The following is a 27529-nucleotide window of genomic DNA, read 5'->3' as shown; positions in this document are numbered from 1 at the left end:
ACTAAAAAGGAAGGAAATACACCTCTTGAACATGGCCATACGATAATCGGATTTTTATGCGCTATAAAAAGTGTGAGAACTTTTCCCTTTCTATTAGGGATTATGGAAGCTTGATAGATAGTAATATGTACTTAAAATATGAAACCCTAACAACTAAATAGTTCGATTGGCTTTCTTTCCTTATCTAAATTGTATTTATTTGTGCCTATAATTACTGGATATATGACTTTAAAGGACTTACATTTTTCTATTGATGAAATCATCTATATTTGCGAAACAAATGAAATTGTACTGATTTAGAGTGATTTTGCCAAAACTAGACCAGAGTGTTTTCTTAGATTTACTAAATGTTTACAGTTGCAAGTCATCAGATTTCTCATTTGATTTTCTTCAAATGTGGAAAATGTATTGTACTTTTTTAGGAAGAAACTTCGACTTCCATTTTTTAATTTATAAACCCAGGCATTTTTCAAATAACCTTAAAAATTAAAATTAATTTTTGTGTAAAGATAAGTTTTGTTTTGCTATTAAACTCACTGTTCATAATTTGAATTTTTTTCATTACAGGATTGGCTGTTCTTTCCTCCACAAATGCTGATGAATCACTTGATACAAGAGAAAAAACAGATCTCACATTAAAATGTCGTTTTACAGAACAATACGATGCCGATGATTTTACATTTTACTGGGCCAGATGGACAGCGAATCCGGCCCTCTTCGAAAATGTCGCCATTGGTGATGTTCAACTGAATTCGGGTTATCGGTAAGTTAATTGTTGGCTAATCATATTATTTTTTACTCAAAAGCCACTGTCAATCCCACAAAAAAATATATATTAAAATCTTACAACAAGTAAATATACCCCCATTAATATAAGTATTCTTTTGTTATAGTTTGGATTTACCGAACAGATTTATAGTGTCCTGGTTAACTTAAAGTTAAAAGTGATGATTGAATTTCAAGGAGGAGCTTCTTGGCATTAACTTTCAATGTAAAAAATATATTTTTAATGCCTCCAAAATGGTTTATTTTGCGTTTTCAAATCCATCAGATAGTAAAAGAACACATGTAATAATGGCCCTTAGTGTGATAAATACAAAATATTGGATCTTCAAATTAAAAAAATATATAAATTATTTCATCTGCCATTACGTATTATTTCCCTCCTGCGCACAGAGGGGAAACATAGGCCTAAAGTTGCTCAAAACTCAAAATATGAAAATCTTTTTTTATGAAAAATTGTTAATAAACGGCAACCAGACTCTTTTCTACATTTGCTATAACCATCCTCGACTTTGTAAGATTAACCAATCCAATGCAGCAGTCGATTGAACTCAGCCATACTGAAAACAAAAAGTAAATTTTCGAAAACTAAGAAATTAGTTGAACATTAAAATGACATTATGTTCGCGAAAATTTATATTTTTCAAGATTTATTGTTTTTTTAAGTCTCCGAACAGGATTAGCATTTAAAATTTTCAGATTTATTTTACATCTTTGCTCTTTAATAATGGTGATACATATTCTCTTTATGGATTTTTTTTATGATAATTTTTAAGATTACTACAATTTCAATAGTGAAAAAGTCTATTTCCCCGTCGTTTCCCGACCATAGTTTCTTCTAATGTTTTATGCGCTTGAGTCTCAAATATCAGATTCAATCATAAAAAATTGCGCATATTTGCGCCATTCCGAAAAAATCTAATTTTTCTCAACTAAAATATAAAAGATTTTTATATGGAATTGCAAGGTTTACTCACACTAAATTTTGCTCCGGCTTATAACCGGGGCTCTTATTTATCAGACTAAACCAACACCTATAAAATATGTTTGCATTATTCAGAAAAATTCACGGCTTTTCTCATGTGAATTGAGAAAAATTCAATTTAAATAAGTTTCAAAAAATAAAATTTGGAATGAAATATATGTATATGGGACTATATATACATCTGTACCGATTTGTTTGAAAATTGGCTCAATATTTTTTTAGGCTAGTTCAGGTGCATGTGTCAAATTTCAGTGATTTTGGTGCATTTTTATCTCATATCAGATGCGAATATATATGGAAGCTGCATCCAAATCTGGAGCGATTTTCATTATTTTCAATAGGATTTATCTTTATACAGAAGATATGCTTTGTGCAAAATTGTATATCAATCGAACTATAAATGAGCTTTGTAGGGCTTTTAATCAACTTTTAACACAAATTTCCCCTCTGTGCTGCGGGAAATATCTATATAAATATATTGGATGATTGACTGAAGCAAGACTATCAGAGCAACGTTTTTTTGGAAATTCATATGGAATCTCATGCAACTTTCAAACAGAAGCATGATATTGTTATACATATTCTTCAATTTCAATATTATATTTTCAGTCTTTATGTAAGCTATGCATACTTTTAGGATCAAACGAGGAATAGTTGGAAATATCAAATTATCAGATTATAGCTTTGAAATTATATTTAGATTTTATTTTTATTTAGAAGCGACTGTCAATACCAAAAATTACTGCCCATAAAAGAATGTGCTGCCGTTTCCTTTTTAAATTACTTCATTTTATTATTTCCCTTCTGCAGAAAATGTCTACATACATGTAAATGATTTGGATGGGTGACCGAATCAGGACCTTGAGAACAACGTTTTGTGTGTGGAAACTCATATTAGAAAGTTTAGAAAGTCATAATTCAGATGCGTGATATTGTAACATGAACGCCATCTATACTTCAAAATTCGATTTTCACTATTTTGTTGTGTAAGATGAGTATACTTTTAGGTTCAAATAAGGAATATACATTAGTTGAAGATATGAAATTATCAGATTATTGCTGTAAAAAAGATAAATGTCGAGTATTTCTAAAGATTATGGTACATAACGACAGCTGAAGGAAACTTTGACAATTTCTAAAGCATGTAATAAGCTTATTGTATTGCCTTATAAATCCAATCAAGTAAGATTACTTTTAAAAATAATATAATAGTACTTTGTTAAGCATCACCTTTGAAAAGGAATTTGATTTAAGTTACCCGATATCGTTGAACAAAAATGTGTACTTTTTCCATTCTTTAAATGTTCCTGAAGAAAATCTTAATTTTAATGCTCTCTAATATTTTCATAGTTGAGTTCATTGACTTTCGACAAAATGCTATTAATATTATAATTTGGTATAAAAAAAATGAAGTATTAATTTTTTATGCTTTGCAGAAATTGTGTATTCTAAATGACTTTGAATTGGATGGAAGTTGCTTATCAAAGGGATGTAAGGATAATTTCATAACTATTGCATATTTATGGGCTGAAATATGAAATCAAAGAAAAGTCAATGACTTGTTTTATCTACACCTTTTTCAGATGTAATTCGAATTATTTTAATTGTAATTCGAGAATTCTATTTGTTATTCGTAACATTTCATTGTAATTCGAGAATTCCATTTGTAATTCGAATTATTCCATTTGTAATTCGAAATATTCCATTTGTAATTCGAATTATTCCATTTGTAATTAAGATTTTCTTCAGGAACATTTAAAGAATGGAAAAAGTACACATTTTTGTTCAACGATATCGGGTAACTTAAATCAAATTCCTTTTCAAAGGTGATGCTTAACAAAGTACTATTATATTATTTTTAAAAGTAATCTTACTTGATTGGATTTATAAATACAAATAGAATTCTCGAATTACAAATGAAATGTTACGAATTACAACTAAAATATTTCGAATTACATCTGAAAAAGGTGTAAATGCATTTTTTTTCAGAACAGACCCGCTTTGCTTTCACTATTTTTTATTTTCCTTTTCAAAAACCAGTCATATATCAACTCTTCGCTTGAATAAAACTTTAATTCGTTACTGTCTTCTATATATACTTAAGATTGTTAGCCATCGGGTCCAATAAAGCTAATTTTTAAATAAATTAGATAACTCATACTCAAAATTAACGATCGATTTGGAAATTTCGTATACGTTTAGGACGAATTTCTAAAAAAAACCAACCGGGTTGCAATAATAAGCGGTAGGTATCCCCTGAATCGGCAGTAAATATTGTTAATAGAAAAGTCTCATCTTTGCTCCCCTTTGTATGTTCATGGGAAACTGTTTTATTGGCCTCAGCACCTAAAACGTCTCTACATATAAAGAAATACAATTTAATTTAATATTTTTCATTTATTTTCATTTAAAACCATTTTAGTTTATTTTTATTTAATCAAGTCTAAGTTTAGAAAATTAAAGTTGTTTCTTAAATTGTTTCCATAAATTAATCTTGTTGTGGAATTCTGTAACTCATTTTTCGAGTTGCCGACAATAATCGGTAAAATCAAAATGCTTATAATTTCGGTAATTAACAAAAATGTTTGGTAAGTTAACAACCAAAATAAAGTTGTAGCTAATTCCAACCAATAGCAACAGGTTTGTCAACTTTTATTGATACTTTTCATTCATAATTTTGCGTTTTAATCTAACCGATTTTTGTCGGTAACTCAAAAAATGGATTAGAGAATGCCACTACTGGCATTCATAGAAATTTTTATTAATATGTTACATGTGTATTTAGTTCCACTAATGGATTTTCTCTTGCTTTCACTTCTAAAAAAGTTTTGAATTAATTAAAATAATTCATTTGCTGTTGGTCATTTGAAACAGCTGTTTATAGTTCTGTATAACACAATGTGTTGCATACTTTTAGTATTCACAAACAAAACAAAAGAAACCCTGCAACAAAATAAAATCGCATAAAGCATATCTCTGTGGTATAGTTTTTATGAAATAAAATGATATTTATTTCATTTTCACCCAGTAAGATATGCATAAATATTTCAGCAAAAGTAACAATCCTTCGGGATGGTAATGATATAGAGATGCTAACGGCATTCACGACTAGGAGTCTACTTATTTATGTTATTTATTTATGCTTATCCCCAATAGCGAGTAAATAATACTTGGACCAGAGCAAGAACACGAGCACAGCACTCAAACTTACTGAGAAATAACAAAATGAAATATCCTTGCTATGACAAAGCAAGCAAGCGAGTGAGCAAGGACTTTAGTGCAAGAAACCACTGCTACTAAGTCTCAGTGCAGTTTGTGCAATGAAGTTTTTCACAAACACACAACTCAGTAGAACAGACAAATCCGGCTTCTAAATGCTACTTTAGTCCCAGGGTCCTTAAGGGATTTTTATACTAACAAAACAGTACTAAAAAGGCAAAAAAAGAGAAACAAAACAAAAACCGAATAATGCCTGAACTGAACTAGGATTCGTTTCGCTAAAATATAGCCAAGCATTGGCAGGCAACGCTCAGTCATGTACACATTATGATAAACGCTACTAAATGAGCATTTTCCCCAAGCACAGTCTCACTGGTGAAACCTCAGTTGTATGGATTGCAGTCTCTATTCGTCTTTTTTGCTGTTTGTTTTTTTTTTTTGTTTCTTTCTCTTGCATTGCAGGCTGTCTTGTTTTTGCTTGATGTTGCATTCTTGTCTTGTTTATGTGTAGAAAATCACGGAGACATGTTGTAGCAGAAGGAGAGGCGGGGCGGTCGTTTGCGGATGGGTGTTTGAATAAAACGCTTACATTCACATAAATTGCAATTCTTTTGTATTGAGTGTTAAGAAGTTTTATGAGTAAATAAAATGATTTTAGTGCAATATTGATATAAAGCATAAAACGCGTAAAGACGAAAGTGTGAGTGGGACATAAAATGGCGAAGAATGAAGCAGATCTAAACCAAAGCTATTGACTTTTAAAAGTGAGTGTGTGTGTGCTCACGCGAATTTTATGTAAAAAGTGGATTTACTCTAATGCCAAGCAAAGGAAGTAATGCACCATTTGAAGGATCTCAGGGGATAGATGAGACTCCATATAATATTGATGAGTAAATTGACTTGGAGTGATTTTTTTATGATAGATATTTATTGTTAATGGTGTTTTAACCTACACACAAGCATATACATAACAACCCGAACTCATATAACCATTAAATAATATGTATCGGTTTTTCTAAATGAAGCTGGGACCAGTGAAGTAAAATTAAAGCACCTTACGGAAGCAACTGCAAGACTTTTCTGAAAAAGTTCTTAACTGTTTGTATTTGAAAAATATTAGATTGTCTTTATCAGTGTCTGCTGAATGATAATTTAACTTACAAATACCATCTAGCTGTTATAATTGTTGTTTTTTGTTTCAGAAAATCCCATGAAAAATAATTTGTTATCCCCAGTTTTTCTTGCAAAGCAATTATTTTCTTTTTCATTCAAATTTTATCTTGGACATTTAATCATTTGCACCATTAAATCTGAATATGCCAAACAAATGTAGGCTTTCAGAATGTCGGCAATTTCATACTGTTCTTAAATATTTGTTGTACTCGTACGTTACCATGAACTCAATATTTGTTCTATATGAATTTGTTGTTGCTGTTGCCATTCTCTTATAATTAAGTTCTTAAGCACTTCAAGTTGTTGTAGTTTTTTCAACCAAAAGGGGGAAACCATTAATACAGGCGATGCAAAGGAATGCAAAATACAACAGAGTTACACAAAAAACCGCGTTGTACTTGAATAAACTTTAATTTGGTTTCGAGCTTCTGCTGCAGCAGCTTTTGGTGCTGTTGTTGGTTTTGTTCTCACATACGTAACCTCATTCATTCATGGCTCATCTCATGTCAGCCACAAACAATACCCTAAACGTTTCTTATTGTCCTTAAGTGGGCTTTGGTACAAAAGCCAAAGCTGAGAAAAACAAAAAAAATCAGACGACCACAAAAAGTGTAGCATACATTGAGGCTGGCTGCAATGCACTCGAGTTGTTATTGCCATTCTTGTAGCTTGATGGTAGGTAGAGCTGCCTGCTACTGATGAGGTTCCGTTCTTAGTTACCGTCGTTGTTAAAGCCTTTACCGGAATATCCTTGGTGTTCAACTCCGACTATTATTGCCATTACTGCCATTGCCAGCCAGCCAGCACATGCATGGTTTCCTTTGTTAGTAGCATTGTGTTTCCATGGACAAGAAGAAACAACTCGTCATTTTCGTTTGCCGAACCGGAGTTGCTAACCCCTGTATGAAGAGCAGAAAAACAACAAGCCGATGCTCGAGTACCATAGACACGTAGAAGGAAACCTGAGAAAAAGTGCAACAAAAACACACACAAGAATAAAACAAAATAATTTCGTTGCAATGAAACAGCTACAAGAACAACAACAAAATAAATACATACTGTGTTATACATATAAATCACTAAAGGTATACATACATACAAATATGCTTACATTTGTTTTATACAAGAAAAGCACTGAAGCTTGAATGAAATGGAGAAGAATTGAAGAGTAGAAACATCAGCAAAAGAAGGACAAGTATTTTAACAAGCTCAATGCAGTACGAAAAAAAACAACAACAATCGACAATTCTGGAAATGAAATGTGCACCCACTATACATAAACCTTATACGGACACGCATACATTTACACATTCAAAACTACAGCCATTAGCCAAGAATCATCATTTATGACTGACTGCATTATCCACTCCAGGAATAAGTTGCCATTGTTGCTGTTTTTTGTGCGTATGTATGTTAAATCAAACACATACGATATAATACGAGTCTGTTAATATAATTTCGGCATTTTAAACAGGTAAATCTGGACCAAAATGGGTGACCATTTCAGAATCATGTCTTGTCCATCTGCAGACACAAAAGTATTTCGCTTTTTTCAAAAACAGTTATCGCTCAGAAATATACAAACAATCAAGCATTCAATGGGGAAATATATTTCATAGATGTGGCAATACGTACATAATTGGTAACTAACACCATATGTAATTAAAAAACAAAATACCTTCGCCTCTCGTAGCACCTCTTGATATATTTGAGTCGAAAATATCTTCCGTCAATTTCTTTAAGAATCGTAAAAACACTTAATCCTTCCTCTTTCATAACTTCCATTGAAGATTGAACAGCTATATATTTTGTGAACGTCAAATGCATTTTGTAGTTTATGACCAGACAACAGCAGAGTACTCTTGTGGTATACATATTTATATATGAATGCATGTTAGTAAGAGGCAACAAACTCTTGACTTAACCAAATCAATAGTAGCCAAGGACATGGTACTTTATTATTAACAAGCAGAGGTCCTGGAAGATTTGTAGTGATGCATATACAGCCTAAGGCGAGCTGATGGCCATAGCATTGTACATACTCAATAATACATAGGGGAAATTTTATAGAATTTTTCTTATTTTCCATAGCTTATTGAAAATATGTTGTTTAATACTTGTAAAGCAATCAATTAAATTAATATGTTAGCATACGCTTGACTATCTATCTGTACCAGAAGATGTATACATATGTGCGTGATATATGTGTGTGTGTGGAACATTGTTATAATTGCTAAAACAATTTATTAGGAATTCTTCTTAAATGAATTCTATAAATTACCCTTCTACCCAATACATCCATGCTCTTATACATACATATAGTTTTTATAGTTTGTTGTAAAATATTCAATCAATTCTCTTCTTAAATATTTTTCAATGAAAAACAAATAGACGGGCATAGCAAGGATGTAACTCATTTATACGAGGGAGGAAGGAAACAGTTTTATGTATGAAAATATCATTTGGTGCAATTACAAGAAAATGTTGATAGAGTTTTGAATGTGTCTACTAGGGTTATAACTTTTTAACCTTTTTACTCAAAAATGATTTCCTGTAGCAAGAATGAATGACCTTTTGCCCATTATTGACAATAATAATGATTCTTATTATACCCTCAGCCTTTAGGCTAAGGAGGGTATATACATTTTGATACGATGAAAATGTGCCTCATCGAAATAATGGTTTTAGACCCCAAGTATGTTTGGACGAAATGTGTTTCAGACAATTTGGAGTCGATCTAGCCATTTCCGTCCGTCTGTCTGTCTGTCTGTCCTGCTGGCTGGAGCGCACGATAACTCTCGAACGGATGAACCGATTCGGTTCAAATTTTGGCTTTCGTAATATTTTGCCCAAACTTAGTTTAAGTTCGAAGATGAGCTACATCGGTCCACTCCTTCCGGTACCTCCCCCACAAAAGTTCGAAAATGTTCGGAAAGTTTGTGCGCACGATAACTCTTGAAGGAAGTAATCGATTTGGTCCATACTTAGCACGTCGTGAAATTTCTATCAGACTTAGATGAGGTTCCAATATGGACTCAATCTGTCCACTCCTTCGGGTACCTCCCACACAAAATTTCGGAAAAGTTCAGTTTAAGACCTGTTCACGAATCGCTTTGATTTTTGTTGTAGTAACTTTTATTCACTGTCCTCTATACGACAGTACAAGTTTCATCAGGGGCAAGTCCATACTTGCTGAGAAAATAGCCTGAAAATTACGAAAAACTCCTATGACACCGTGTGTAATGGTTGGAGCGCAAGATAACTCATGAACGGATCTGCCGATTCGGTCCAAAATTTGGCCTTCGTAATATTTTGTTCAAACTTAGTTTAAGTTCGAAGATAAGCCATATCAGTCTACTCCTTCAGGTACCTCACCCCAAGAGCTCAAAAATGTTCGGAAAAATTCTGCGCATGAGAACTCTTGATGGTAGAGATCGATTTGGTCCATGCTTTACCCACCCCAGTATATCTACCAAATATATATCAGGTTCGAATATGGACTACATTTGTCCACTCCTTCGGGTACGTCCCACACAAAATTTTGGATAAGTTCACTTTAAGAACTGCTTTGGAATCAATTTGATTTTTGTTGAAGCAACTTTCATTCACTGCCTCAGTTACGACGGTAAAATTTTTTTCAGGGGCAAGTCCATACTTCTTGAGAAAACAACCCTAAAAGTGTAAAACACTCTATGGCACCATGTAGTGGCTGGAGAGCACGACAACTCCCGAACCAAATACTGAGTTGATCCACACTTTGCATATCGTAATATTTATTCGAATATTAGATGAAATTCTAAGGCGGTGCTTGTAGGTCCACTCCTTCCGGTACCTCCCCCACCAAAGTTCGATAACATTAACTAAAATAGTACACGCGATATTTGTCGGTTCATAGTCTTAAAATTTTCAAAACCCCTCAAATATATACGTTTTTGGAAAAAAGTGTTTCAATTCACACAGGCTGAGGGTATATCTCTGTCGGCAAAGCCGACTGATCCTTTTTTACTTGTTCCATATGAATATTGAAAAAGGTCCCGCACAAACCACTTTTAATTGGTTAACATATGAAATAAAATTATATATGACATAAAATGATATATACATATGTAATCATGGTATAAGTATAGAGGTAGATCTAGATAAAACAATTTATAGAACCCTGGCGTTTTCTTAATTCCTAAAACTTTAAAATTACTAAACACAAAAGCAAGAAGCGGGTTTGTTTATACAATCTTTTTTGAGCATTTTATAAAAAACGCGAAAAATTAATGAAGTGTTAAGGTGTATCCACATAATCCAGTTGTGGATATGATTTAATGTTTGTTTAATTGCGAAACTGAAACATTTCTTCCATGCAAATGTTCTACAACCAATTTTAAAATTCATTGAATTCGATTGTTTTAAAAAAATTTGTTTGGCAAATTATTTGATACAGTGATACGAGATTGTAAAAAAGTCATAACCCTAGTGTCTACCCTCTTAGTTTTTCTCAACTTTCTTCGAAACAGATTTTCCTTGTAAATTGCAAATTGTAGTTAACCACATAAAAATAACACAATTTGCAAAATGTAAATAGACAATTTTATTATTATTTTTTTTTTTTTTGTTTTAAATGCCAACTCAGCATAAATACTGGGATTGTAACAGAAAGAATTGATAATAGACGACTTGTTTGGTTTGGTTTGTACAGTACCTGTTTTTTAAGAATAAATTCTTCTGTATATATAAAAGCGTAGGAGATGAGTGACTGAATGAATATCAACGTTCAGGAGAAACGGCTGAAACATACATCTTCAACTTTCGCCGCTCAAATGCCTTCGCCTCCAAAACAGCGATAGGCAAAAATTTTCTATTGCATACTTTTGGGGTTGTCATTGTGTGAGTGCATGCATGGGAGAGAACCGTTTACTGAGAGCACGTGTTCGCTCTCTTGCCTGACGCTGCTCCAAAATGATTACCAGTCTCTGTTATTTTATTTTTGTAGTATACCATTAGAGATTATTTTATACATTATTGTTATCAATATATCGTCGGCGTCATGCTTAAGTGTTCCATATGCCATTTGCCTGTTTTGAGATAATCGCATTTTATTGTTTTGCGTCACAACTGTGTGGAGCTGGCTAGAGCAAATATTTATATTTTTGACTTGAAATATTAATAATAGTATATAGAATATATTTGCAAAAATTTAGAGGAATATGTATTGAAATATAAAAGTTATAGAGATTTTTTTTTTTTTTAAAGAATTTTTGTCGATTTGTTCCATATCCGCACTTATGACACAAATGTGAAATATTGTAAATCACATGGAACAAAGTGACAACAAAATTTTCCATCTTTGCCTCAATAAATGAAATACTTCTAAATCGAAAATTGAAATTCTGATTTTTGAAATGTGTTTTTAAACTTGTAAGTTTTTAAAATATTAATTTCATAACTGAAAAAAGCTTATGCTTTCCTGTCGAGGAGTGGATATCTCAAAAACTAGAGCAGATAGGAGAAAGCCGACTAGAAATTCAGAAAGAGCATACCGGAAAACCCTAGAAACCACCTGTATCTCAAAAAGTCTAAAATGGCGTATGGAACACTTAAGCATGACACCGACGATATGTAATCAAACATGAATTGTTCCACTTGTGTCCTTTAATATTGTTCAATGTCATAGTACTGCATTGATCAGAACTAATCTAATTTTACAATTCCGCTGACTTGACTTGATGAGAGGAGGCAGCTCTGATCGGTAAACTAAATAAATTTTTATTGAATTGAAAAATTTATTATAATTACAAAATTACAATAAACCTGCATTTAAAAAGGCACTAGCAACTAAAGCTATCAACATAATTGATTATATAAGTGGACTACATACATACATATATGATTATGTTGTACGTAGTCCCTTTAGTCCCCTTCAAGGACAAATATCCCAAAATCTCAGCCTTATTTCGCACCAACAGTATCGTTTTGCCTGATCATTGATGATGAGTAGACATCGGAATTTGCTTATTTTTCAAAAATTCTTATATTCTTAATTGATTTTGAATATATTTTATTTATATACTATATATTTTTTATATTAAATGCAAAATAAAAAAAAATCGACCAAAAATATTAGAATGTTTCACTTTGAAATTTTGAAAAATATGCAAAATCCGATGTCTAATGATGAGTCAGTCAATCATCACTCAAATCATTTATACATATAGATATATATCGGACTACCGCTTTTCGAACCCGAAAAGAGTATAATTTTGGTTTATTCCCATGAAAGAATGATATAAATTCGGGTTTGTTGAATACTAATGCTCTACCGTAGTTCTGAATTAGCTGGCTAAAACATTAGCACACATTTTGTGGCATCAACTTGAACTTCGTATGTATTTCCAAAGTTAAATTCGTGGAAGTTGTCTAATTTGTTTACCTGCCACGATGTATTTTTATACTGCTGATTTGTTCTTTGGAGAGAGCGCCACAAGACAGATTGAACTGAAACAAAGGACCTAACGTGGTCATCTAGTCTGCCTTTGTATATGTAATGAACAATTTATATTTTGTGTAAAGCCTCTAAGTTTTGTTAAAATGGTAAATGCTGGAATGTTGTTACTTTGCTCCACTAAAGATCTGTCTGCCATATTTTTCTAAATATAGTCTAATGCCTCTTAATTTTGTGTAGAGTGCATTTTGTTATTAATTGTAAAAACTTATTTTTGCTATGCCTCATAGAATAAAACACAATATTTTTTCTTCTGTTTTTCTTAGTTAGAACTTTGTTTATGTATGTTGAAAAGACACTATAATATTACTTACAATTCAAATTCATAGAACATAGAACATAGTAATTGCTCTACTGTAACAGCAAAGATTACCATAAGGACTGTCTAGGCAAAAAGGACAGAAAATTACTAGTTTTAAAATAACCTTATTTAAATTAGTGGCGGTCGTACCTGTACTTGCAAGATTTAGTGCTTTTTTTAGGAGGAGCAGCTAAATTAAAATCGTATATACACATAGAAATAATATTTTGGAAGCTAACATTTTCTGAGGGCAAAAATGCTTATTTTTAATATGTAAAATATATATTTTTGGAGCAATCATATATTTGGTGTCAAACACCAAAATGACACAAAATACATGACCTCCGTTTATGGTTTTGTTATAATTTTATTTTCATCCTGAACAGTTCTTAATTATTTCCATTAGATGTAGAAACCAATAACAAATATACATTTTCGAAAATGTCGAGTGCAAATATCTGAAAACTTTTATCGATATGAATTTCCATTCGAATGATAAATATGTACGTATCGAAAAAAAAACACAAAATTGGATTTTCTGGTAATTGAAATAACCCATTCGTTTCTTTTATTGAAAATTTAAACAAAATATATTTTCTTATGGTATGGACATAATTTAATAAATCTCTGAAGATGCTCCAGAGGATGTCTTTGTTTGGTTTAGCCATAAGAAAGATTGTTTTAATTGCTAAATTTTAGGTTTTCTTCTCCCAAAAATGAATTGTGATTTAATAGAATAAAACAAATAGTTTCCAAGTTGCCAAGGGATACATATACATAAATATTTCTTAACATCTGTCAGAGTTTTGTTGGAAGAGAGGAAATTTAAATGCGTTGTTATTTCCTTTTGCCTTCTTACTCCAACATGATATTTCCTGCCCATGCTAATTGTTATGACCATGTAACTGGGATTTATGAACTTAAAACAGCCTGAAAGTATGCTTCACTAGAAGTCATTACCTTAAAGATATGCTTTCCGGTCTGGCTGGTTGTCCGTTACATTATTATGGTTGCCATAGCTTAATTTAATGCGATTAAAAATTAATATTGTAAGCAAAAAATGGTCAACGGTTTTATTTCATTTCCAGCCAAAGTCTCGCGTTTCTTCGACAATTCCCTGTGCCATAGAATGAAGAATACTGGCAATGGCAATTAGCTTCATTAACATTGTAGCCTGAGGAATGTACCTTTTGTAAGGTGACTGTTTTTGCTATCTGCTTCTTGTTCGGCTGTTACAAAAAAGAAAACAGAAGAAATAACGATAAGACTATCAAAAACTGAGAGCAGAAGACTAAAAATAACAAAATGTTAGAAAAAAAAACGGATAACTTTCAAGGACATTTTAAATATATGTATGTGTGTTTATGCACATTAATTTATTTTGCCTTTTCATTTTTCTTGGAAAGTGGGCTGCCATTCTAAACGGTTACTTTGGTTATTTCAATGTAATTTAAGAAGTTTTCTTTTCTTCTTCACTTATTCTCTTTTTTTCTATTTGGTCATTCAAATGGCGGGGAAATCACAACAAGACATATTACATTTAAGAAGCCAAAATTATCAAGGCATACCTTTAGACTGGTGCCTTAATTGCAAATTGTCAATTGTCGGTTATAATGTTGAATTTATGCGTTACTTAGCTACGTATTGAAAGAGAAATAAGACAATTAATGGCATAATTTTCTACTATTACTTTTTGGGGGGACATTTAGAATGCCTTACCCAGATTTGAGATTTTTTCGTCTGTTACTTAGCCATTAAGGAAGTCATCCTAATTAAAGAGAAATAACATCACGATTTCTAGGTATCATTTGGTTTTCCTTTGCAACTTCCATATTCCTTTGTCCACCTTCATGTTAAACACTTTCAATTATTTTTATCTCGCATAACTGCACGATAAATGTTTCGATGCCTTTGTGCATTTGTATTTGTAATTGGTTGTTTTTGCCGATGGAATGACGACAGTGACTTTTAATAGCAGTTTGATTTTTAACTCGTATTCATTTCCTATACTACTCTTGTTTTCATTTCCCTTTTTCACATTTCCCATTTTTTCATTGCAGGCTTGATTTTCGTCCTAAAAGCGGTATTTACGATTTACAAATTAAAAATGCCTCCTACGCTCGTGACAATGGTCGTTTCGAGTGTCGTATTAAGGCCAAAGGCACAGGTGCCGATGTGCATCAGGAATTTTACAATTTAACTGTGCTTACGCCGCCACATCCGCCTGTCATATCACCCGGCAATATAGCTGTAGCCACCGAAGATAAAACCATGGAATTGACATGCAGTAGTATTGGTGGTTCACCCGATCCAACGATAACGTAAGTATACCAACAGAACACTTTTGCTGGACACTTTTTTGCATGCTTTAAGCTGCAAGTCCTGCAATTGTGTCGTTTTATATTAAGTCGTGGTCATTTAATTGAAATAAAAGTCCTGCCATGCCAACCAGCAGCCGTGGAGCTGATATTGCTGGTGATGCTGCTGCTACCGCAGTTGCTGTTACCGAACCATGAGCCACTCATTGAAAGCCAGAAAGAAATTGGTCCCGAGTCTGTTGTAATATGTATATTTTTTGAGCTTCTTGAAAGCATTTGTGTCTTCTCGACTTAAGCAACGTTCGGTTTTCCATTTTCTTGCAACGTTTTCTCATTTGCTTTTGATTTTATACGCACGTTTGTACGTTCGTATAAAAACGTATTCACCGTATACGTGCCATTTTAATTTACACTGTAAACTCATCGATAGAGAGAGAGACAGAGAGCGAAGAATGTGAAAGAATATAATAAAAATTAAAAATAAGACAAACACCGACAAAAGAAATTACATTGCATAATAAATTTGACACTTAATTCCCTTATGACGACAAGAACGCTCGCTATCCGTTATCCGAAAAGTGTGATATTAAATAAATGGCATAAATTTCGTTTCATTTCATTACCACAACTACTCAAAAGAAGAACATGGGAATAATGGCAACAAAAATCCTTGTTTACGTAGCCAGGATCAGGGGAATTTGAAATGATGATGGCGGCATGTGTGTTGTATTTGTGTGTGTTTGTGTCGAAGAGCTTCCCAATTTAAGACAGAAATAATGAGGAAAGAAGAGGTGATGATATGATTGGCTACGAAATAACTACAAAAGAGTAAAAAACATAAATAATTATTGTCAGTTGAAGAGGGAAACAATTTCAGTTGTGATAAGCAAAAAGCCAGACAAAATAGTTGGATGTTATTTCGGTATATATGTGGCTAATGAAGATATAGACGAAGGAAGGAATTGTCAATGTTTGCACGATCAAGAATCTCCGTCTTCAAGATCCAAAATATGTCAAAGACGATTTTTTGGGAAAATGGCAAGCTTTTCTTGGATATTTTTGTCTGACGATATAGTTTCTGTCAAAAATTAAACCCATATAAATAGATAATCTTTGCAAAACGAAATGTTTATAAGATTGGTTTTGACATTTTTAAGCGAGTTGCAACCAGCTCAATCCGGTGAAAGCATTTCTTCGTCTATAGCAGTAAGTGGAATTCTGTAACGCATTTTATGAGTTACCGTCAACAGTCGGTAAAATTAAAATGCCTATAATTTCGGTAATTAACGATTTTTTCCTACTGATACCAAGAGTGCTGTGAACTTTATTTAAAATTGTTTATTGATAATTTTTCGTTTTAGTTTTACCGATTTTTATCGGTAACTCAAAAAATGAGTTATATAATTCCACTACTACACTATCGGCTGTCAATTTTTTCTTACATATTTTAAGGAGCTTTAAATGTGTAGGTGGATTAGCGTTATGACTTTTTTGACCTTTTTCGGAAAAACGATTTCCTGTTTTGATACTTTTTTTTCTCAAAAAATTATTTCCTGTTGCACGAATGAATAACTTTTTGTCTATTATTGACTATTTTGTTTGTTTTGTTTTTGTTGAAGTTCCAATTTCATTTGATTGTTTTTAAGTCTGGAGTAGCTTAAACTGCATCATTACCTTTTGTTACAGAGAGTAATGTTTTTCAAAACCAATTGACAGTGTTGCAAAATTTTACTGATCGCTACCAATATCATGATTTCATCCCGGCGAAGAGAATTATCAATTGGCTTTTCAGCTTTTTGAAATGATGTTTTTTTAGCGAAAAAAACGAACTCTTTAAGTGTACACACACTTTTCGGCTTTCCCGGCATAATAACTTTTATTCCATTTAAATATTGAAAAAGGATCCGCACAAACCATGATATATGACATGATATATGATATAAAATTGTCATGTCATTTGTCGCGTGATTCCAAAGCTTATTTTCAGTTAAATATCTTCTATTAGTGACTTCAAAAGTTAGTAAAAAATTTTTACGTGATCACCTTATAATTAAGATTTTATCTTATCTTAGGTAAAAATTAACCAAAATATGATACAGTGATACAATGTTGTAAAAAAGTCATTACCCTAAAGTGCATAGGTTTTCAATTTAACACTGTATAAAAACGAAAAAATTTCCGACGGCTTTTCTTTTCTTAAATTTCGTTGCATTGATTTATTTATTTATTTTTTTTTTTTTTTTTGACAAAATTTTAAAAATTATATCTGTAGTGGGATTCTTTAACGCATTTTTTGGTTACCAACAAAAATCGGTAATATTAAAATGCAAAATAAAGTCCTACCGATAGCAATAGTGTTGCCAATTTTTATTCATAATTTTGCGTTTTAATTTTACCGATTTTTGTCGGTAACCAAAAAAATGCGTTAGAGAATCCCACTACTGCTATACAATTTTGAAACCAAAAAGGCTGAATGCTTCATTTAAACACTTTTAAAGCTGAAAGTTTTCTTGTTTCTTTTTGAACTAAAATCTGCCATAAAATGACATGTGTCAAGTCTTAAGTTTCTTAAGAATTTGGTGTAATTAATGTAGATAACTTCATATTTTGTATCCTTTTTTACAGGGTCATCTCTCCTCATCTTTTCACTCTCTGTTGCTGCTGCTGTTTTGCATTACATAGTTTTATAATGACCTTTAATAATTGCTAAAAACTTTACACAAGAGTTCCTTCCTTTACGCTCTTTTTTGGTAAACTGTTGCTACAAAGTCATTAACAAAGCAAAGTTTCATATCACTTGTAATAGAAACAGCAGCAAGCATAAGAAAGGGTGGAATTGAATTTTAATATTAATTTAGAGTCACGAGTCCTTCTCTGCATCACTACGACAGGCAGCATTTAAAAGCACAATTAGATTTCATTTAGAGAAAACTGAGAAGAAGCACAAAAAACAATTTAAAATTATGCTCAACGGAAGTACCAGAAAACATGGAGAGCAAAACTAAATGCTTGCCAAAAAATAGTGTTGCTGATTTTCCCTTTCCTGCATTTCCTCTACCAGCAACAATAACAACAGGACATGTTGCAACATACACACACACACACAAATAACTTTAAAACCAAACCACATACTCTTTGTGTGAGTTAGTCCATACACACATGCTATATACATATAGATGGACATATATGTATATGTATGTATTTACAAACAAATATTCTGGCGGAAAATATGGGGATAAATACTAAATGAAGAGAGACACCAAACAAATGGAAAATACAAATAAACCCGAATGATGCCACTTAACGATATCAGCAAAAAAGGCAAAGAAACGTACTACGAACATTAACGACCAAAGAAACAAAAACAGCAACAACTATTTCGGCAGCCAGCCACTGATGATGATAAAGTATCCACTTGCAGGCTGGCTGTTAGTCAGACATAACATATAGATAGATACGTCCACATCGTAACCCACCGCATTTTCTGGAGGCAAACATCTGCAATAGTTGTTGTATATATCCATAGCGCGGCCACCCATGTCCAACTCACTCCAAACACTATCAAAACAACAAAAATCTTGTTACGTGTTTCACTGCTTTTTGTATTTTTTGGTTTGTTGAACAGAATGTTGTTCGAATGTCCAAACGACGACCATCAGGGTAAAAGTGAAAAAATGCGAAATAATTTTTCATGTTTTTGTTTCATTTCCGTTTCGCGTATCTCTATATATATTTTTTGTTTTATTTTTGGCTGGCGCTTCAGTGTTCCCGTTTCTTATTGTTATTTTTTCTTTTTCTTCCCCGTACAGCTGGTATCGCGAAGGCAGCAATACAATGCTGCAAGCTGTCGTACTTAAAGGAGGCTCAAAGGATCAACCCACCAATGCAACGTTGACCATAGTGCCACGTCGCGAGGACGATGCTGCCAAATACAAATGTGTTGTTTGGAATCGTGCCATGAACGAGGGTGAACGTTTGGAAGCCACAGCCACGTTAAATGTTAATTGTAAGTAAACTTTTTATGTTATACTTTTGGTGTTGTTTTTTTGCTGGTGGTCACTTTTTTGTCTCATTGGCCAACTTTGATATCAAATTTTGTAACATGTATGAAAAAAATTGAAATTTTTATTAGGCAAGAAGTATGTAGGTGTCCAAAGAATGTTTCAATCGGTACAAAAAAGAAGAGATTTTTAATTTTTTTCACTTCAGGCAAAAATGAAAGTAATATTCAATGGATATTCCAAAACATTATTATATAGTTTTTTTTTACTAAAAACGTAAACTGAAAACTTTTTAGATTACAAAATAACACCTGAACCACCAATCGGTATATCCTATTCGCTTTTGGGGTGCCTTCACACTTGAGTGGTTTTAACTCATAGGGAAAAAAATCTATGTCGGATCTGGAATATGTCAACACGTGTCACTGGGGCCTCAAAGTTATCATAACAACATGTATGTGGCCAAAGATGAATTTTCACGAAAGTGCTCTAAAGGCAGCATTTATTGTCCAAACGAAGAGAATTTTTTTCATTTCTGTGGCTAAAAAAGTAATCCTACAAAAACTTGTGAAAATTCGCGGTATTTTAATATAAGGCTATATTATAGGGCCACAATTGGTCAAATGTACTATTGGAGCTATATCAAAATCTTTCCCTATTTTCATAAATCTTTTCAGGATTCGTTTTCTAGCCACAGCAATGAACTGGTAAAAATTTCTCATCGTTTGGACAATAAATATGGACTTTAGTACAATTTCGTGAAAATTCACCTTTGGCTCCCCATGTTGTCCGGCATATAACTAGGTTTTAAAATTATACAACATATCCATGAGTTGTCATTTCATTTAAATTCAATTTAGAAGTTACGCCCAATAATCAGTTTACACATATGTATGTTACCGGTTCTGTCGTATTAACCGACTACCCATGCAATATCAAATAAAGGTGATAATAATAGTTAAGGTATTTAAATTACAGTTGTCATTACCAATTATAGTTAGTGCAAAGGTAGCATACATATTTATGCTTGCATTGTTGATGTCCTTATACCCATTACAGATACGTGTGGAGGAATTTTCCAGATCCATTATTTTTCATTATTATTTTTATTCTTCATGTTAGCAGGGTAACAAGGGGAGCCTTCGCCATCGCCTATTTTATTGGTGCCACAAAAGATCGTCAAATGAAAAGTTATAGATCTTCGATAAACTTGGCCAAGCATAGTGGCGAAGCTGCCTCAGAAGAGCGTCTTATATTTAAAATGATACTGGACACGAGAAGCCTATTCCTAACTCTATCGAAATCTTTATAGCTAAAAGACTCATATATAAACCGAATACGGACCATATAAACATGAAGATGCCATCCGGTCCTAAGGAATAGTTTATTTGAGAAAAAAACATAAAGACGTTCAAATAAACTATTTAAATCATAAAATAAGTAAAACTTATTTTATGATGTATGTACATATAATGCACACAAGGTTATTAAGGACAACCCAAACGTGAGGGTGGTATGGGCGTTTCAATTAAATCGTCAATTAGATGTCACAATGTTTCGTTGTTGGTTTTGTTAGTTTGAGGTTTTGGATTGAGGTTGCATGTCAACAACTTGCCTTCCCACAGATTTTTCTGCTTCGTTAGTGGTGAGTGTGAAATAGTTCTTAGAAGGGCATATTATAAAACTACAAATTTCATTTAAAAGGGGGAGGTTTTATCATAGGGAAAGGTTTAGTTTTTCTCCCAAGTGGACAACTATGGACAACGTCTTTCATTAATGCATTAGGGTAAGAGTTTTTTCGCTGTAACTTTTTAGACTTCGCCAAGCATTGCGTGCAAGAAGTGAAATTTAAATTTATTATAATAGGAGAGAAATTAGCCACTCTTATCGTTCTTAATAAATTCGTTTAAGCGGTCGATGATGGCAGTAGTAGCTGTTGACATGACCATCAATAATTGTTGTTGACATTTCAATCGTGTAGTTTCATGTAGTAAATGTCAGATTTACTTTTATTTAACATGTTACGATAGCATGTATTGAGCTGATATCTGAGAGAACAAAGACAAACTTGATCCTGAGTTTCATTAGATGTAAATATAACTGTCATTATCTACTGAAAATGTAGGTATGACGCCTAAGCTTAATGGCTAAAGCTGGAACTTTAGAATTTTCATCAGGGTCACAATTTGTGCTAATAAAGATAAAATGTGGGATTTTGAAGCTGGCATGCTGAATGCCTGGGTTCCCAGAGCATACAACATCAAAATTATCAGCCGTGGAAAATCCTTTCAGCATCCTTTCAGTCAAGTATGTAAAAGTTATCTATAAGTGATTCGTGCTCGGCACAGAAGCGGAGGTCGTATATTTTTGACTTACGGGATTACCCCCAGTAGAGTAGCCCAAAATAAGCCAATAAAAAAATTTTCTATTTTTCGAAAACGGCAAGAAAGGGTAATCCCTTAAATATAGAATCACACTACACCAACCCTGCTCAAAAAAGGGACTTTTTCACCTTCATTTCTTTTTCGGTTTTTGGTGAAAAAGAAATAAGTGAATATCTTTGATTTTTGTTTCTAATTGTATAATATATGGAACCATTTTTGAGAAAAATAATGTTCAAAAATAAATAAACATCGATCATTTTTTTCTTAATTTCTCTTAAAAGATATCTTGTGGGCAAGGCTGGACTACACTCTTTGTGTTCAGTGAAGTCTCCCTGTTGTACGCCAAGGAACTATGTGTATCACCAATAGTTGCTTTTTTTTCGAGAGGGAAACTTGCCAAAAATGCCTCGATATTACAATAAAAATGATCATTAACGCCATCTATACTTCACTTTTATTACTATTCGCTGGTAGCGTCTTTCTAATGTTTGCATACATTTAGGCGTTAATAAATAATAATTAATATCAGACTATAATCAAAATTAAATTATAAACTCTCTATTGCTGTTAGGGAGTTCCATTAATGGCTAGTTTAGGAAATTCGTAACATGTACACTAGGGTTATAAGTTTTTGCCTTTTTTTTCTCAAAAATGATTTCCTGTAGCACGAATGATTGATCATTTGGCTATTATTGACTAAAATAACGCTTATTCTATTTAAGTATTAAAACAGGTTCCGCACAAACCGCTTTAAAATTATTGTATGAAATGAAAATCTATTTTTCAAAAAATTATTTCCTGTTGTACGAGTGAATGAACTTTTGCTTATTAATGACTAAAATAATTTCTACTCCATTTAAATATTGAAGAAGGTCACGCATAAACCACTTTAAATTGATATGATATATGAAATAAAATTATAGATAAAATGATATATATGTAATGATATGATAATAAAATTGGTGAAAAACAAAAGGTTATGTCATTTTATTATGTCGTGTTTCTCCAAAGTTATATACCGGCTTACAGTCACGTCAAAAAAATTAAACAAAGTGTTGATAAATAAAAGTTTTAAATTTTTGACATTTTCACCTATTTATTAAAAAAAACGATACACAATGATCAACTCCACCCACTGTAACAACAATCACCCATTGTTTTGAGTATTCTTTTTAGTATTTGATTTCGTTTTTAGTAATTTTTATGTGATCCCGCTTTACCACTTTCTCCCTTAAAATTCTGCATGTATTCATTCAACAATTATAAAAATTAAAACAATTGCAATAGTAACAACAACATATCCTTCTAATTTCACTTAAAACCACAAAGTCAATAGATCACTATGTAAAGTGAGGTTAAACCACTTTCATTATTCTTATCACAGGAATTCATTAAAAATTTAACACCAAAAAATCCTCTGCCAGAACATATGTATGCACGTACATACATGTGTACATTTGTGTTGTTGGAGGTCAGTGGTGTCCACCTAATCTTTGATGGTCGGTCACCAGTCAGCATTAGTGTTAGTGGGTGTTAAGAACTGCTAGCATATTTTAAACATTTCCTTTGCCTTATAACCACCACCCAAACCACTATTTCCTGCCAAGGTGTTACATTATTTTAAATGTGTTCCAGAATGGGTTGTGCTATTTGCTTTTCTCTTTTCTTTTATTATTTTTGGTTTGCATTAATTTAAATTGTGTTTTATGTGTGTGTGTGTATGTATGCATTTGGCAAAAGAGGGAACCAAACGGCCCATAAATTTTCCAGCTTATACCCATGGAATGAACGAACTATGATGCTGCTCTCATTCCTCCCATTTTTTTTTCTCGTGTTTGTGTATTTGGTGTTACAACAAACGACGACTTTAACATTTGTTCTTAAATTTTATGAGGGCTTAAATGAGACATTTACCATTAAAATTGTGTATATCTCTTTTGTAGTTTTTTTGGGTCCGCTCTTCTAAATGCCAGAAAAACTGGAGGCTATGCCAACACGTAAAAAAGTGGGAAAAGATGGAAAATAACTTACATACCATGATGCCACCACCATTATAGTGGCTGCCAACAAAAGATTTCACCTCTTTAGTTGGTGTTAATGATGGTACTACGACGAACATTACATTGGGATATATTTGGTTACACATTATCCTTTGTGCCAAGGAAAATTAAGCTGAAGAAGAAGAAGAAAAAGTCATAATAAACACATACTTTACATATGATAAATAAGTGTCATATTTTATTTTATTTCACCTGATGATGGTTTTTATGGGTGTAAAACACAACTTGTAAGGGACCAAAGGGATAGAATTTTAACATTAATATTAAAAAATGATAGTAATTTTCATTCTTGGCACTACCACAAATTTTTATATTTGTCATCAGTGTCACTGTAAATGTGAAAGAGCGTTCAATTTGTAAGTTACTAAAGTTTTGGGAGACACCGTGGTGCAGTGCACTCAGAAGGTCTGCGGGTCAATCCGTGAACAGAACATCATAATTTCGGAAATAGCAAATACCCTCAGAGTAATGTTGGCTTCCATATCCTGAGTATTTCAGCCACGAAAAACTTCTCTACAAGTGGTGTCGCAAAACCTTGTCCCTTCGGGTATGTTGTGGGAACATATGTGTATGTATATAATGTATTGGAAACATTTGTTCCATAGATAAGGACTTAAACGGTCGAATTGATATGACGAAATAGAAATTAGTCGTGGTTCACATATAAACACTCTTACCTAAATTTGGTCAAATAGTTTTTAATTCAATTGGATAAAATCTAATGAAAAGGAAGAAACAATACAAAAGCATTCATTTTAGTAATTTTTTGGAATACCTTCAATAAATTGTAATACATACATATGTCCAAGTGTCAAACTCCCATGCCTTCCTACTTTCCACAGTGCATCGAATCTTTATATTATTACACAATGTTATATGTTGTCAACACATTGTGTTAAAATTTCGACCATTCAGAAAAACTCCATAACCACATTACCTCTGGTTATGTTGCAATCCCAACTAAAAAACAAAAAACCAAAGTGAAAACATCACAAATTATGATTTTGGAAAGTAGTTTCACTCACCACATTTCATTCACTGTGTTACCATATAAATCTGCGCTATGCGGTTAGCCCACTTTCTGACAAACTCCACAAAAAACATGCAATCAAAGCTCTAATATATTACAACATGATTGCAGGGATACAATTTTTTTGTTAGGGTTTGGTTTGGCCTGTTTGCCAGACACTTTTGCTACTCTTTACCAAACATATTTCAAAATTTAATTTTATACAATCCTTTTTGGTAACTTTACAATGTTGTTTTTTTGTTGTTTTTTTTTCTTCCTGAAAGCTATACAGAAAACAAGAACTTTAAAAAAATGTTTTTTTATATATATAACCAAAACACAAGTAAAAAGTTTAGAGTGTATCGAATGAATATTCAAATGGGCTATGTTTGCAATGCAATTGGAGAAGTGCTAACAGTCACTACAACAGTTTATACATATGAAAATATTTGTAAACACAAAATAGGGATGGCCATGTAATTTACAGAAGGAACACTTTTGGGATTCATAACAAGTAGAACAAAATTCAAACTTACTGTGCTTGCAAATTTCTTATGAATGTATTATTTCTGATTTGACATCCCTACCCCTATCTGTTTTTCTCTCGGTATATATTTGTAGTGACTAGTCATAGTCATGTGTGAGCAAATAAGTAAATGCAAGAGTTAAAGATAGTTTGTTTATTTTGTGGATAACAATTTGTCCAAAGGATTGTGGCTTCACACCTTTAAGTATGTGAGTGTGTTTGTGGAACTTGTTTTAGTGTCTAAAGGTGAAATGCGGATTGTATCTCTCTGTGTCTCTCCATGTGTGTGTGTGTAAATACGGGATGAAATACTACTATACAACTTTGTCCTCCCTACAACATAATACAATCACACTATATTGGTTGGAAATGTATGTTTCTGCATACGTACTACGTGTATGTAGTACTTGTTGTCCATGCTGTTACCTTCTTCTTGTACTTGTGTTTTCAGCCAGTCGTTTGTCGTCGTATATGTTTCAGTGTTTTTTATGGGTTTTTCATGTAACCTAAATCCCTTTTTAAGTATTTTGTTATCAAAGCTGTTTGCCATTAGAACTCAGAAAAAAAAAATAAAATAAATACATAACAACGCCAACCAGTAAACCAATGTAAAGTGAAATGAAATGAAAAACAATTCAAAGTAGTTTTGCAAACCCTGCCATACCTTTGGTTTTCAACACAGGTTAATACATATGTATATATTTGTACAAGTGTACAAGAAATCAAATAAAAAAAATGGATACAGAAGCTAGAGTGAGGATGTCTATGGCAAATTTTATAGGAAACGAAAACAAAAACGGTAAACGCACATGTGAAAAGCTTTGTGTACGCAAATAAATAAAAAAGATAAATCGAAATGTTCTCCTGGAAAGGGATACGCGAATGTTCACAAACACACCCACTCTCTTCAATTGCTGAAAACGCAGAACCTATTTGGTTGTGCCCCCGTCACTCTGATGCAAATGGAAAACAAACAAGGTTGTTGTGTAATCATCAATTCATGTGTAAATAAAGTTATTTAATTGATGGCTTACAAGGAAATTGTGTTGTTCGACATTAAAGTGTGTAGTGGTGGGCCATAGCTAAAAATGACCGGACAGAGGATGCCAGGTTGGTGGTTATGGATATAATAATATTGTTTTTTTTTTTTTTTTTTTTTTTTGTAGAATAGGTACATTGTAGACTGCCGCTGAGTCGATGGAAATTTAGGGTCGATTTATTCAAGGCCCAATTCGTTGGGTCCTTTAATTTTAGTGGCATGTAGGAATATTCCCGGTCTAGATTTTCTAAAGACTAACAAAACTTGCTTGCATGGGAACACAAATAATATAAATGCTGCAATCATGTTTTGAGAGAATAATAGTATTATTGGCATGCTCGCCTTGGACATTAAATATGAGATTCGAGAGCCAAGCGTTTTGTGTTTTGTGCGCGACCTTTTTTATAACATAAATAGGATAAACGTCATTTTAGTCATTAATGGGCAAAAGTTCATTCATTCCCTCTACATGAAATCATTTTTCAGAAAAAAAGTCAAAAAGTCATAACCCTAATATACATACAGTGTAAAATTCTGAGTCGCTCAAGCCATGACCACCTGTTGTAATCACTCTAGCGTCCGCAATAATTGAGCTATGGATGGACTATATCGGCCTAACTTTTGGTATAGCCCTCATATAACGGTACCTCCGGCTATTAGATATTTTGAGGATTCTTGCTACATTTTGTGGCCGAACTACCTATAACTTAACATTTGATGTTCTCATTGTCCAAAAAATAGCTCTACCAAAAATTGTCGACATAGGTCAGTGTTTTGGTATAGCCCCCATATAACGGTATATCCGGATGTTAGATATGTAGAGGATTTTCGCTACAGTTTTTTGGCCGAATTACCTGTAAATTGACATTTGAGGTTCCCAGTGGTCACTAAACTTCTCCACCAAAAATTATCAATATTGGTTTACAATTTGGTATAGCCACCATGTAACGGTACCTCCGGATGTTAGGTATTTTGTGGATTTTAGCTAAATTCTTTTACCGAAACAGTGGCAATTTTGTCATTTCAGGTTTCCAGTTGTAACAAAACGTATCTAAGTCCAAATCTGCATTAGGAAAATTTCCTTGCGGCAATTGTCAGATTGTCGGTGAGAGGGTGTGTTGAAAGGCAAAGTGTTACCATATGCCTCACCTCTCTCTCCATCAAACTGGCAATTGAGGCACGGAAAATTGCCTAATGTAGATATGGACAAAAAAATTGTCAACATAGGTCCACGTTTT

At 32.8% G+C, this 27529-nt stretch overlaps 1 protein-coding gene across 2 annotated transcripts in view; it reads left to right on the top strand.

The window, feature by feature from the left end:
- The window catches only part of LOC141394499 (contactin-3-like), a 271316-nt gene that overhangs the window by 169688 nt on the left and 74099 nt on the right, over positions 1 to 27529 (top strand). For both annotated transcript variants that reach the window (XM_073969006.1, XM_073969008.1), the window contains exons 3-5: positions 568 to 763; positions 15015 to 15275; positions 19082 to 19278. In XM_073969006.1, coding sequence (XP_073825107.1) covers positions 568 to 763; positions 15015 to 15275; positions 19082 to 19278 — 654 coding nt within the window. The remainder of the gene's footprint in view (positions 1 to 567; positions 764 to 15014; positions 15276 to 19081; positions 19279 to 27529) is intronic.

This window comes from Musca autumnalis, unplaced genomic scaffold, assembly GCF_047663935.1.
Source record: "Musca autumnalis isolate F117 unplaced genomic scaffold, ASM4766393v1 scaffold_2, whole genome shotgun sequence".
NCBI classification, from domain to species: Eukaryota; Metazoa; Arthropoda; class Insecta; order Diptera; family Muscidae; genus Musca; species Musca autumnalis.
The sequence above is the reverse complement of the archived record's forward strand: the minus strand, read 5'-3'. Positions and strand labels throughout refer to the sequence as shown.